Source organism: Antechinus flavipes, chromosome 6, assembly GCF_016432865.1.
Source record: "Antechinus flavipes isolate AdamAnt ecotype Samford, QLD, Australia chromosome 6, AdamAnt_v2, whole genome shotgun sequence".
Lineage (NCBI taxonomy): Eukaryota > Metazoa > Chordata > Mammalia > Dasyuromorphia > Dasyuridae > Antechinus > Antechinus flavipes.
Genome location: NC_067403.1, coordinates 205420517 through 205433943, shown reverse-complemented (window position 1 = coordinate 205433943; position 13427 = coordinate 205420517). Strand labels below are relative to the sequence as shown.

Below are 13427 nucleotides of genomic sequence, written 5' to 3'. Positions count from 1 at the left end.
TGTGTTTCCCCAACTAGACTAGAAGATCCTTAAGACTAGAGACTATATATTCTTCTCTACATCCCCTTGGGTAGACCAGTTCCGGGAGTGAACACACAGTAGGAGCTCAATGTTGTCTGGTTTGCTAACTGGAACTTGGACCTTCTGTGAGATGATAAGGAAGAGAAGTCTTCAAGACTGCAATGACAAGAGAGTTCCCTGAAGAATCTGAGGAAATCATTTAGATTGTTTCCTGAGGGAGAGTTAGGTGCTGTGAAGGTAGCTTAGTGGTATAGTGGAGAGAGAGTTGAACTTGGAATCAGGGGGATCTGAATTCACATCCAGCCTCAGCCACTTACTAGCTATACGAACCTGGCAAGTCACTTAACCTCTCTCAGCCTCAGTGCCTCCAAATGTAAAATGGAGCAACAGCATTATAGACTTCACATGGTTGTCATGAGAGCATAAAATAAAATACATACATATGTGTTTTGTTTATATCCATCCATCTATCCAAAGAAACATCCATATCTATATCTATGTCTTTATAAACTTGAAAATTTACATATTTATGATTTAGTCATTTCAGTCATATCTAACTCTTTGTGAGTTATTCTTGGCAAGGAATAGTTTGTCATTCCTTCTCCGGCTCATTTTACAGGTAAGGAACTGAGGCAAACAGGGTTAAGAGACTTTTCCAGAGTCATACAACAAATAAGTATGAATGTTAGCTATTGTTAATTGCGTGGTAATTTGCTACCATGCAACCCTATGATTTCCCTTCATATTCTGGTGAAACAGAAGTTCCTTCATGGGATATAAAATGCATACAGATGGACTGAGTCAAAAACAGAACATCTGGAATATGTCCTAGCCTTGTCTCTATTCCCTACTACATGATTCAACTAAAATTCAGCTAGAGAGAGGGAGGAAGAGTTGGAGGAGAATAATCATCCGTGATGGATGGGAAGAGAGAGCACTCAGGCAGGGGAAGAATGGGTGAAAGGGAGACAAAGGCATGCCCTGAAGACACTCACCAATGTGCTCCTCTGGGCTTGGGAGAGCTTGGTAGCCACAAAATACTGTATAGGAGCCAAGACAATGATGACAGCTGCTCCAATTAAGGCGCTGAGCCCAAGAAGATAGTAGAGAAGAATCACCCCCACAATGATCTAGGGAGATCAAGGAGAGACACATTCAATTAATAGGATCCTGGATCTTAGAGCTAGATGGATTGAAAAAAAAATCAGACTGGAAAATATTTACTTTTTTTTCTTTTTTAAAGGTTGGCCTTACTGTTAATCCCAATCAGTTCTATTGCTCACTCAGGTAAACTGAGGAACAGGATCACACAGTTAGTAAGGAGCAGGACAGACAGAACAATACCCTTCCCCCAATTCTTATCACCTTGGTTACCACACGTTGGTTAGGGTTAAATCTAGACTCATCACCAGCTAGTCCCTTGTGGACTCCCAGAGGAGGTCGAAACCTCAAGTTACTCAAGCTTCAACCTTTAAGGCAATTGTTCAGTTCACTAGATCATTTTACTTTTAGGGTCTGTGTAATGTCCAGTGTCGGTGCTGGAATGGTTGAATCACCCCTCTTCCCAATTTATTCACAGAATCAATTCAATATCCTGAGTTATTGCTTTTCATTTTTCTTTACCTGGCATATTTAGTGTTTTTATGAGTCTGATGAGTCACTTCAGAAAAGAGAATTGTCCTATTCTCAGACCTTAGGAAATGATGACTTGGTCATGAATATTTATGAAAAATGCAAATGATTCCCACCAATATCCAAAGCTTTTAGCTCAGAGGGAGGACCACAGAGCCTTTGTGTTGGAAATCCAGGCCCTTATACCACATGTCTTGCTTTAGAAGATGTGTACAGACCTAATTGCTACCTATAAAGGAAAGGAAGCTAAGATACCCTGCTTAGTAACCCCAAACTATAGTAATTCTAAGTGACATGCTTCCTCTGGGAGCTTAACAGAGGTTTCTTCCATTCTCACTAATCAGAAAATGGTCTCTGCCTTTAACAAACAGGCTTTTGAAAAATCGCTTTATCACATCATTAATGAGCTAAGGTTGGAAAGACTCATTAAAAGGGAAGGTAACCCTGCCTACTCTGCTTCTCCCTCATCACCTCCTGTAGAAAACCTCTCTTGGCCTCTCTTTCCTGGTCTGCTTCACTGGTTCTGTCCACAATGAAAAGCAATTATGCGACCAACAGACCAGACATCAAAATTAGCAGGCATATTAGCCGAAATACCAGCCATATGCCCATATCCCTGATTGGTCATTAAGAACAGGGCATCTGCCCTATGGCCTGTCTCTTCCACCAGGATGAGCATTTGGCTAACATTCTATCATTCATCTTTGCTGTGATGACACAGACATATATATCCCCTGGATCCCACAGCAAAGAGATGATCATACAACAACAATTCTTAGTCTGCTGGTTCATGCCCACTCCTTCAGTTCTGCTCCTTTTACTCAAAATCTTCCCTCCTCCAAGGGTCCAGATGGTCCACACCAAAGACAATATTGGGCCACTGAGTGTGAATTATAGAAGTGGGTAGTTAATATTTTCAGGGGTTGGGGACAAAGGACAGCACTAGTAGGAATAGCCTTTTCCATTTCATCTTCTATTCTTGCAGTGCTTGTCAACAAAGCCGTATATAACTTAATATCTAGTTTATATCTCTTCATATTGTCCACAAGAATGTCATAAGATGAGAACATGTATGAACCCACACAGTGTGAAGTACATGAATACAGTGCTGTAACCATGAATATGAAGATTTCAAAAAAAACATGGGAAGACTTACATGGATGGATGCAGAGTAAAATAAGCAGAACCAAGAAAATAGTAAACTTGTTTACAATTAGGTAAATAGGAATAACAACAAAAATGAAAGTGAATGTTGTGTAATTATAATGACCAAGATTAACCTCAAAGAAGAGTTGAGAAAATGCAGAGTTTGGGATTGGGAATACTATAAGTAAGGAATACTCCATGTCAGATTTTTTCATATGTTGGTTAGTTTTGCTCAATTAGTTTTTTCTTTTTTTAATTCTTTGCTATAAGGGATGGTTCTCTGCAAAGAAATGTGGGAAGGATCTCTTCCAATCTGGGGCAGTTTTCCAAAAGGGCATTTTCGTGACTTAGGCATTAAGATTGAGGAGGGAGACATTTGCTTCTTTATGGCCTCTCTCCAACTCCTTCCCTAAGGCATCTGCTCAGAGAGCTTTCAGTCAAGAATCTCATCTCCTTCTGCATCCTCGATACCAGGGTCAGTCCCTAGCACCATGAGAGATTCCATCAAACATTTTGCTAAAATGAAACTGAATTCTACCTATAGCAATCCCCTGATTTACCAGTCTAATAACCCTGCCAGAAAGGAGTCAGTTTGGGTCGCCATAAACTATTCTTGACAAAGTCATGAACTTGATTTAGCAAGTCACTTTATTGGCTCAAGTCATTTCTAAATATCAGTTGCATTTTTCAGAAAGCCATGTTTATGCAATGAGAAAGGGAGGCACTGAATCATGGGATGCTCAGGAGTGAGATATGGGAAAAGAGTATTCACTCACAGAAAGGATTTGGGCTTGGGCTCAGGCAATTTGGATTTGAGTTCTGTATGAGTTTAAATACTAAGTCACTTCACCCAATGGGCTTCATATCCATTTTTTTTTAAAGCAAAATGAGTGTGTTGGACAAAATGATCTCTAAGGGTCTTTCCAGCCCTATATTGTGATTTTTATCTGTGATAGAAGTGACTATAGCCTGCAGAAAAGGAGGACACACAGGGCTGAGGCAGAGGCCAAATATAGGGCTCTAAAATGGAAGGAGGAAAACTCAAGTATAACTCCAAGAAGGGAAGATCTCTCAGCACTTACCTGAGCTGGCATTGCCCAGAGGTTTGGGCACAAGAAGAAAAACCACATGAGCTGATTGGTGTCAATGGCAACCAGATTACAGATTTGCCCAGCAGTCATTTCTCCCATGGACAGGTTAGATGTGGAAAGCTGCATGATTTTGTTATAAATCTTGGTCTAGGAACAAAAACAGAGTGTTTCAGTCACATGGGCGAATGATAATTTCCTTTCTTGTTATGATGAACCAATCAGTTTCTATATATTCAAAATACAGTTTTTGCTCATTGAATAAGACAACTGAAAATGACAAAACCAAAGAAATGGTATGGCAGTGTATGTGGAAAGAGAAATGTATTTTCAATCAGGAACTTTCAAATCCTAGCATCATCTCTTATGGCTGTGTGACCCTGGCAAAGTCAATCAGTCATTGGATAGACATTAAATACCTGCTATATGCCAGGCACTGTGCTAAGTGCTGCAGACAAAGAAAGGGAAAAGACAGTTCTTGCTCTCAAAGAAATTACAAGATCATAGGGGAGACAACATACAAACATGTACAAATAAGCTATGTACAGCCTATACAGGAAATAACCAACAGAAGGAAGATACTAGAATTAAGAGAGATCAGGAAAGACTTCCTATAGAAGATGGGATTTTTGGTGGGACAAAAAGAAAACCAGGGCAGCTGAGAGTGGAGAAAAGAAGGGAGATCACACCAGGCATGGGGAGAGGCTGGGAAAATGCCCAGAATCAGGAGATGGGGTGTAACTCAACCTTCATAATAGTACTCTTTTAAAAAATTAATTTCTAAATGTTTATTGATATCTATTGATTTTATAGCACCTTCATTTCTGAATATAGTCCTCCTTCTTCTCTTACCTAATGAAAAGTTTAAGAGGGAAAAGGAGGAAAAAACAGCAATCTAGCAAAACTAACCAGGACAACAATTGAACTTGATAGTAAATATAATGTCTTATATTCACCTTTGCAAAGAAGGAAGTAAGGTACACTTTCTCATCTCTACTCTGGGGACAGACTTGGTCATTATGTTTATTCACTGTTCAGTGTTGGCTTTTTCTCTGTTGTCGTTTTTGTCATTTATATCAGGTATATTGTTTTTCTAATTCTGCTTATTTCCCTCTGTATCAATTCATCTTTTCATGCCTCTCTGAATTGGTCATATTGGTCATTTCTTATGGTGGTCATATTCCATTATAAATTACAGTGTATAAATTACAGTTTCTACAATTGATTCAGCCATTCTTCAATCCATGGGTACCTATTTGCTCCCAGTAGATAGCAACATTTTGTGGTAGCAAAAGATAGGGAACAAAGGGGATATAGAACTGAGCTTGGAGTCAGGAAGACCTCACTTCAAATCTACCTCAGATACTTATTAGCTGCTTTGGAAACCTTTACAGGGGTCCTCAAACTAGGGACCATGGGCTAGATGCAGCAGCTGAGGACGTTTATCGCCCTCACCCAGGACTATGAAATTTCTTTATTTAAAGGCCCATAAAACAAAGTTTTTCTTTTTACCCCTATTTAAAAAGTTTGAGGACCCCTGCCTTAAAGCATTATATAATGCTAATTATCTTTCTCCTTATTCTTCTTCCATGAGGAATAAAGAATAAGAAGGAATTCATAGTAACATAGGAAGACCTGCTACAAAGGGAAGAACACAGAAATAGAATAATGTGAATGAAAACAAACCAAAAGGCTATTGAATTTAGCTTAATTGCAATGAACAAGTTTGGTTGCAGAGAATAGTTAATGGAACACACTTCACTATGAGCAGAACAAGTTGTGTTAGATGAGTCATGTTGTTGTTTGGTTTTTGTTTAAATGTTTTTTTTTTTTAATAAGGGAGGGACCCATGGAGAATGAGGTAAGGGATCTATAAGGAAATGATTAATAATTATATTTAGTGGTCATATTGTTGGTTAAAGCAAATAAACCCAAAAGACATTTTAAAAACGTCTGTATCTTAGTTTCTCATATGCAAAATCTTGACCTACTTACCTCTTGCATTGCTGGTTAAGTGTTAAAAAAATGAGAGAAATTTGAGTCAAGATGATTATAAAAACATAGTTATCTAATACAAGATTTTTTTTAAAAATACAAGTCAAGTCATGTCCCTTGGAACTTCACAACTGCATAGTGAGAAAACCTGGCATTAAAGAGTTAGAAGCCACCAGACAGGTTTTTATTTCTGACATCAACAGGTTTAGAACTTGGTGCCAATAGCTTTGAGAATGGAGTTGACTTTAATGTGGAAGCCTCAGCAGTGACCTAAGTCCCTTCCAGACCCCAGGAGGGGATCTAATTGCTTTCATGAGTTCAGAAGCTAAAATCTCTGTGCCCAGCATGTTTGCACAGACAGAAGGGTTAGGCAGCTTCAATTTCCCTCTCTCCAACAGATGGCAAGATCCTTCATCCTTGTTGGGTTTGGTTTTAGATGTACTAAGAGAACTTGCTATTTAAAGGAATCTTTTGGTAAGGAGAAAACTCCTTTTATAGACTGAATCAATTTTTCTTTTTATTAATCATTGTTTATGATTAATCTATATATTTATGAATGCTTTTATTATTAACTATTTATTAATTTATTTTTTTAATCTAAGTCTAGGTTTTTCTATGTCAGATATGCTAAAGTGAAAGACACCAGAATGCCCTTTTACTGAGGGATAAAGTTCTCTCATGGAAGCTTATAGTCATGACTGTCTTGTTTTTATTATGTTTGATTTTCTTCAGCGGCCATAATTTGTTTATTTTTATTCTGAACATGACAAAAACCGAATAAAAAAATTTCCAAATACAGACCAGAATAGAAACAGATTATACAAGGAAGCTGTTTTCTATTGCCTGAAATTATGTTGTTTTAGACATATACACACAGACACAATTAGAAAAGCTTTATGGAGGTAGTGGAAAGAAATTGGTGTTTTGGGAGGGAGGAAGACTGAAGTTCAAGACCCATCTCTGACATATCTTGTCAATGTAACCCAGGACAAATCACTTAAAACTTCTCAGTGTCCTGGGAATTAAGGCTATAATCTGCAAAAAGATTATCAATCAACAATAGTTTTTCTTCATTGAGAGTAATCACTTACTCCCCCAAGTTAATTACTGTTCTGTATGAAACTGACAAGGTTGTTGGTATGTCAGCCCAAAAGGTCTATAGGGATGATTTTGCCCAATTCTTTCATTTTCTAAGAGTGAAAACTGAAGTCACATAATAAGCGACAAGTTTTTTAGCTCTATTTCCCTGTTCTTTCTATTATACCATGGTGGCCCAGGACAGTTCTCATGCCTTTCTGTAACATGTGATCCTCTGCTTTCATACCTCCTCTCATATTTAATTTCAACAGATACTATCTTTTAGATCACAGTATATTTGTTAACATTTTATTTTTAATCAATAACTTGATAAACATTTTAAAAGTCTACTATGTGCCAGACATTGAATATACAGAGACAAAAAATAAACAGCCCATTTCCTTAACGTGCTTACAATGTATACATACAAGTACATATATAAGACATACAAGTTAATTTCAGGGTGGTGGTGTAGTGATACTAAGAAACTGAGGACATCAAAAAAAGTTTCATGTGGGAAAGCGTTGTTTGAGATTAACTTTGAAGGAAACTATAGATTCTAAAATTCAGAGTGAATGAGGGGATTCATTTCAGACACAGGAAGGAAAAGACAAGGAAATTGGGGTTTAGTTGGAAAGGAATTGCGTTTCAGGGAAAGTGCTGGTGTGTCTAAGGTTAAAATAATAATAATTTTGCAAATAAACACAGGTTTTGATCCTAGCTTTCTAAATTATCTGTATTCTGAACTTGACAATTATGACAAAAATAAAACTTGATAATTTAACAAAAAATAAAATGGATATTGTTACATACATTATAGTTATAATGTTTTTTCCACCACACCATATCTCCTTAGCTCAAGAATTCTAGTTATTCTTAAGAATATCAAATGTGTAATATAGTGACCGGTACACCTGTGAGTGCTTAGGAAATATTTGTTGATTGACTGTCTCATGGAATCACACACAATCACAATTTGGGTGTTGAAAAGAACCTCATTGGCCATGGTCTAATTCACTGACCTGGAAGAAATGCTTACTATAAATCTCCCTCACAAATGGTCTTTTAGTTTTGGCTTGAAGACCTCCATGAAGAGGAAATCCATTACGTCCTGAAGCAGCCCAATCCTCTTTGGGATGGCTCTGAGAAAGTTTTTCCTGATCTCGACCCCAGATTTTCTTCATATTTTCCACCCTAATTCTGCTCTGCTGCCTCTGCGGCAGCAAGATGATGCAATGATTAGAGCCTTGGACCTGGAATCAGGGAGATGTGAGTTCAAATCCAGCCTCAGACACCTCATAGCTGTGTGATACCCTGGTCAAGTCCTTTTCTCCTGTCTCAGTTTCCTCAATTGTTAAAATAAGGAGAATAATAGTACCTACTTTCCAGAGTTATTGTGAGGAGCAAATGAGATAATATTTATAGTACCTGCCTGGCACATAGTAGGATTTATGAACATGCTTATTTTCTTTCTTCCTTCCTTCCCTCTGGGGCCAAAGAGAGCTAGCTTAAGTCTTCTTTTATGAAACTGCCTTGAGATTCCTGACTTTGAACTCATGGAAATTCAAAAGATCATTTCTCTTTAGGAACTTTTTTGTAAGAAAATAGAGGATCCTTTTCTATTTTTTTCCATACTCACATCTGTATTTCCCATTTCCAAGGCACAGAAAGCAATCACTGATTTTTATCGCAAGAGATTAATGCTGAAAAAGTAACCATTGTTTGAGCTACATTAAAACCATCAGAAATCACATGGCTGACTATTGACTTAGGCATAATGGATTAGGGAGAAAGTATAATTACATTTCTCTCCTTGCATTTAGAACTCAGGAGCCAGAAGTACTTTGGCTCATTCATCCCTTCCATTTAACCAAGGGCATTCTGATGGGATGGCTCAGGTTGATCAATTAACTGTCCTCAGGAGACTTTCCTTACCCCTTCTTCCTCCATTTGGGTACAAGATTATAGCCAGTTAAGAGATTGCAAGGGACCACTAAACCTACATATGGTTAGAGGCTCCTCTCTTTACTTTTTCATTCTCAGGATGGCCTTAGACCTTCAATAAATCCTGGCAGTAGACATCTCTTGGGATGAATCTGTCACAAGCATAAACCTGAGCCTATTTCTTCTGCTTTCACTGATTCTGCGGTTACTCTCCTTCTCCCAGGCAAGCCCTGGAGGTAGGATTTCCCCATCAGAAACATTTCAATGGAAGTCAAGGACAATGGCTGGTGATCAAAGGTAATCTGGTCAATGAGAGGCTTAAAGGTTTAATACAACTCAATGTAATAAAGACCTAAGACCATAGCTAGAGATCTAGAAGAGGCCAGACCACATTTAGACCAATAACTGCATTTTTACAAGTAATGAAAGTGAGATACAGCTCTAGTAAAGGGACTTGCTTACGGTCATACAAAGGTGGCTATGAATCAATGTCCTCTGACTCCAGGTCCAGAATTACCACAATTATTCCCAAATTTATAAGGGCAGACATTAAAGCTAGGAGAACTTAAATTATTTGTCCATGGGCCACATATCTCATCGAGAGTTTGAACCAGCTCTGAATCTAAATCTTTTATTTATTTATTTTTGGTGAAGGGAATTTCCTTCCTTCCTTCCTCCAAGAATTTACAGATTAAGTACATATTGATCAGAGACTGTTAACTAAAGTAGATCAGGCCTAGAGGCCCCAGTCACGTGATTTTAGATGCGACTTGGACTGCATTCCATTGTCCAAAGAAGGAATTAAGTGGCCTAAACTGTGTATCACCTTTTTCACTGCATTCCACTGACCAAATAGGGGGATAAAGGTTTATGTAACCAATCACAACTTATAGAGGGTGGGATTTTGGGGGTTCTTTGTCTGAAATGTATAAAAGTTGTAAGCATCTTCAAGTGAATGACTCTCCTCCTTGTGGGTATCCTTGCTGTCCTTTCGGGCCCATAGGCCAGGACAGTCCGCTTCTCAAGATTCTAATAAATTCTTTCTGTACATCATTTGGAGTGACTCCTGAGTAGTCAGTTTGGGTAGGTGCAATTGCCCCAAACACTCCTTCTCTTCCTTGTTCCCTTCCTCTTTCCCTTTCTTTCTCCTTTCTTCCCTCCCTTCTTTCCTCCCTCCCTCTTTTCCTCCCTTCCTCCATTCCTCCCTCTCTCCTTTCCTTCCTTCCTCCTTCCCTCCTTTCCTTCCTCCCTCCCTCCCTCTCTTCCTCTTTCTCTCCTTGTTCCCTTCCTTTTTCCCTTTCTTTCTCCTTTCTTCCTCTCTCTTCTCTCCCTCCCTCCTTTCCTTTCTTCCTCTCTCCCTTCCTTCTTCTGTCTTCCTCCTTTTCCTTCTTTTCTTTCTATCTTTCTTCCTCCCTCCTTCCCTTCCTTCTTTTTCCTTTCCTCCTCTTTTCTTTCTTTCTGTCTCTCTTTTTCTATTTTTGTCATTCTGTTTCTCTGTCTCTTTCTCTCTGTGGGTCTCTCAGTCTCTGTATCTGTTTCTCTTTCTGTCTCTCTCTTTCTCTTTCTCTCTCTGTCTCTCTGTCTCTCTCTCTGTGTCTGTCTGTCTGTCTGTCTGTCTCTCTCTCTCTCTCTCTCTGTTTCTCTCTTTTTCTTATCACTGGGTCAGGAAAGTAGAAGGGAAGGCTCAACCTTCAGTGTTCCAGTGTTGATTTTATTCTCTTCTGACTAATAATTGTCAACATTCCTGACACAGCATTCTAGTTCACAACATTAAGCACAGCTTGGAATATGATTTCAAACAGTTGTTCAGATGTTGTATCAGATTCCCAGAGGGACTTGCACATTTCATATACTGAGCAGGTGCTACTGATCACCAAGTCATCAGTCACTATAGGCTAGTCAGTGCTTTCTGGGTTAGTTTGGATGCCATGAGATCCAATGAACAGTTGGGGGGCTCAGGATCCTTAGGATATAGTCTGGCAATGGCTGATTCCAGGTCACAGAGGCCAAATAGCTTGTTACTGAGGAAGTTAGCCACTATGTTTATTAGCATGTAAGACTTGATCTGTCCTCCCTAGGGATTTAGGGGAAAAAATACTGCTGGATTTGAGTTCTGGATTTCAAAAAAATGGGAGCTCTCTGGGGGCAAGGACTAGCCTTGCCTTCTCTCTAGCACAGTGATTGGCACACAGTAGGCACAATTGAATGAATGCAAAAAATTGCATTTGAAACCTGTCACTTAATGTTTATGTGATTAAGTCCTTTCAACTTTTAAAGAAAGCTCAAATTCCTCATCAATAGAAAGAGGGGGTTGGACTGTGTGAGCTCTAATAATCTTTGTAGCTGTAAACTGGTGTTTCTGTGATCATTCTGTTCATATAAATTCAATTAGAATCTTGGGCCCTGAGTGAGCTTTGGTCTTTGTGTGAATGGTAACCTCAACAAGGTATAAAAGTCACTGAGAGGGAAAACCTGGAAGTCAATAGCAGTCATGGAGGTCTGGATCTTAAAGTACAGGATGACTATAATTGCCACATAGTCCTTCCTCTTCAAGACCATTGTGACTCTCCCATTATTGATATGGCCCTAGGAAGGGAGAACTCCCTGATCCTGATCCATCCTTCTCTGATGCTTTTTTGTTAAAGCAAATTTTATTGATTCTTTTTAAAATTGTTGTTTAGTCATATAAGTCATAACCAACTCTTTGTGATCCCATTTGGAGTTTTCTTGCAAAGATCAGGTAGTAGTTCATCATTTCCTTCTCCAGCTCATTTGACAGATGAGGAAACTGAGGCAAACAAGGTTAAATGACTTCCCCAGAGTCACACAGCTAGTAAGTATCTAAAGCTGGAGTTTAACTCAGGTCTTCCTGATTCCAGACCATGGCACTTTATCAGCTTCATAATCTAGAAGCCCCTCAAATGTATAGAACATATTATAAGCTGTACCTTATAAATGTGAAGGATTAAATGATCTATTATGAAATATTTTTGCTTCTGTTGTTCAGTCACGCCTGACTCCTGGTGATCCCATTTGACATATTCTTGACAAAAACACTTGAATGGTTTGACATTTCCTTCTCCAGTTCATTTGACAGATGAGGAACCTGAGGCAAACAGGGTTAAGTGACTTGCCCAGGGTCACATAGCTAATAAATGTCTGAGGCCAGATTTGAACTCAAAAGTGATAGGTTTCCTGAAGTCAGGAGGACCTGAGTTCAAATCTAAACTCAGACACTTAACACTTCCTAGCTGTATGTCCCTGGGCAAGTCACTTAACCCCAATTGTCTCAGTAAAAAAAAAAAAAATAGGTCTTCTTGACTGGAGGCCTGGTTCAGTGGATAGAGCTAACTACCTATGTTGCTTTTAAATAACTTTAATTTCTGAATAAATTTACTCTGCTACTCAGTAATTGAACACTCCTTTGTGACAAGAAAAAATAATTAAGCAAAAATAAGTGAAATAGTAAGCCTGACAATGCATGCAACTTCCTGCTCTTTTATTTCCCTGCCCCTCTTCTGAAAGAAGGAAGGTAAGATGTTGCATTTTATGCTTTCCAGTGGTTTATCAGTTCCTCGGAATTTGAATTCTTTTTAGTCATCTTTTCCTTGACATTATTTTTGGCATTCCATATACTAGTCCTCTCGTCCTAATGCTTTTGTCCCTGTGCCAGATCTATTTCATAGCTGCTCACTTTAAGGAAAGATTCTGTCAACATGACTATAAAGGCCTTGGTTACGCTCCTATTTCTTCTCATCTAGACCTTTCCAAAACACAGTCAAACTCCTGTTTTTATGTAATCAGTTAACATCATGGATCTCTGGTTGCATTTGGAACTTAAATTACAGCCTTTCTAGGTTCTATAGACCGCCAATGTCTGAGGCTTTAATGGAATAGTTCCAATATTCCCAGGATATGTAAAGGAATAACATTGTTGCTAAGCCTCCAAAATTGCCCTAAGAATGGAACTACATTATGAGTGGGATGGCACAGCAAACACAGTAGGGGTTCTATTGTTTGGAAGCCTCTAGTTCTAGCCTTTTCAAAGATATAGAATTTCTAAACTATTTTCAATTTCCCCCCTTATTTCAGAATAGTTAAAATGAGAATAAAAAGCTTTTAAACAAGTTATTCCTTAAAATACATTTAAAGTCCAAGAAAAAAATTAATCAAACTAAGCAAAATATTTAGACAATTAATAAAAATACACAAGACCAAAAGTTATTTTTTCACTAGAAAATTATTAAAGGATAGATCAATAGTTCTCAAAAGAAAAATTGGGGCAGCTAGGTGGTGTGGTGAATAGAGTAATCAGGAAGATCTGAGTTCAAATTCAATCAGATACTTCTTAGCTACATGACCTCGGGCAAGGCATTTAACTCTGTCTCAGTTTTCTCATCTGTAAAATTTTCTGAAGATGGAAATGACAGACCATTGCAACATCTTTGCCAAGGAAACCCTAAACAGGGTCACAAAGGGTAAGACATGACTGAAAATGACTGAACAACATTATTGTTGTGAATA

The 13427-nt window shown here is 38.4% G+C and overlaps 1 protein-coding gene across 2 annotated transcripts in view; it reads right to left on the bottom strand.

Annotated features, from left to right (window-relative positions):
• ABCC8 (ATP binding cassette subfamily C member 8) overlaps positions 1-13427 on the bottom strand; it is a 117831-nt gene that overhangs the window by 60844 nt on the left and 43560 nt on the right. For both annotated transcript variants that reach the window (XM_051967553.1, XM_051967554.1), the window contains exons 8-9: positions 3882-4037; positions 1017-1151 (exon numbers count right to left, since the gene is read on the bottom strand). In XM_051967553.1, the coding sequence (XP_051823513.1) occupies positions 1017-1151; positions 3882-4037 (291 nt within the window). The remainder of the gene's footprint in view (positions 1-1016; positions 1152-3881; positions 4038-13427) is intronic.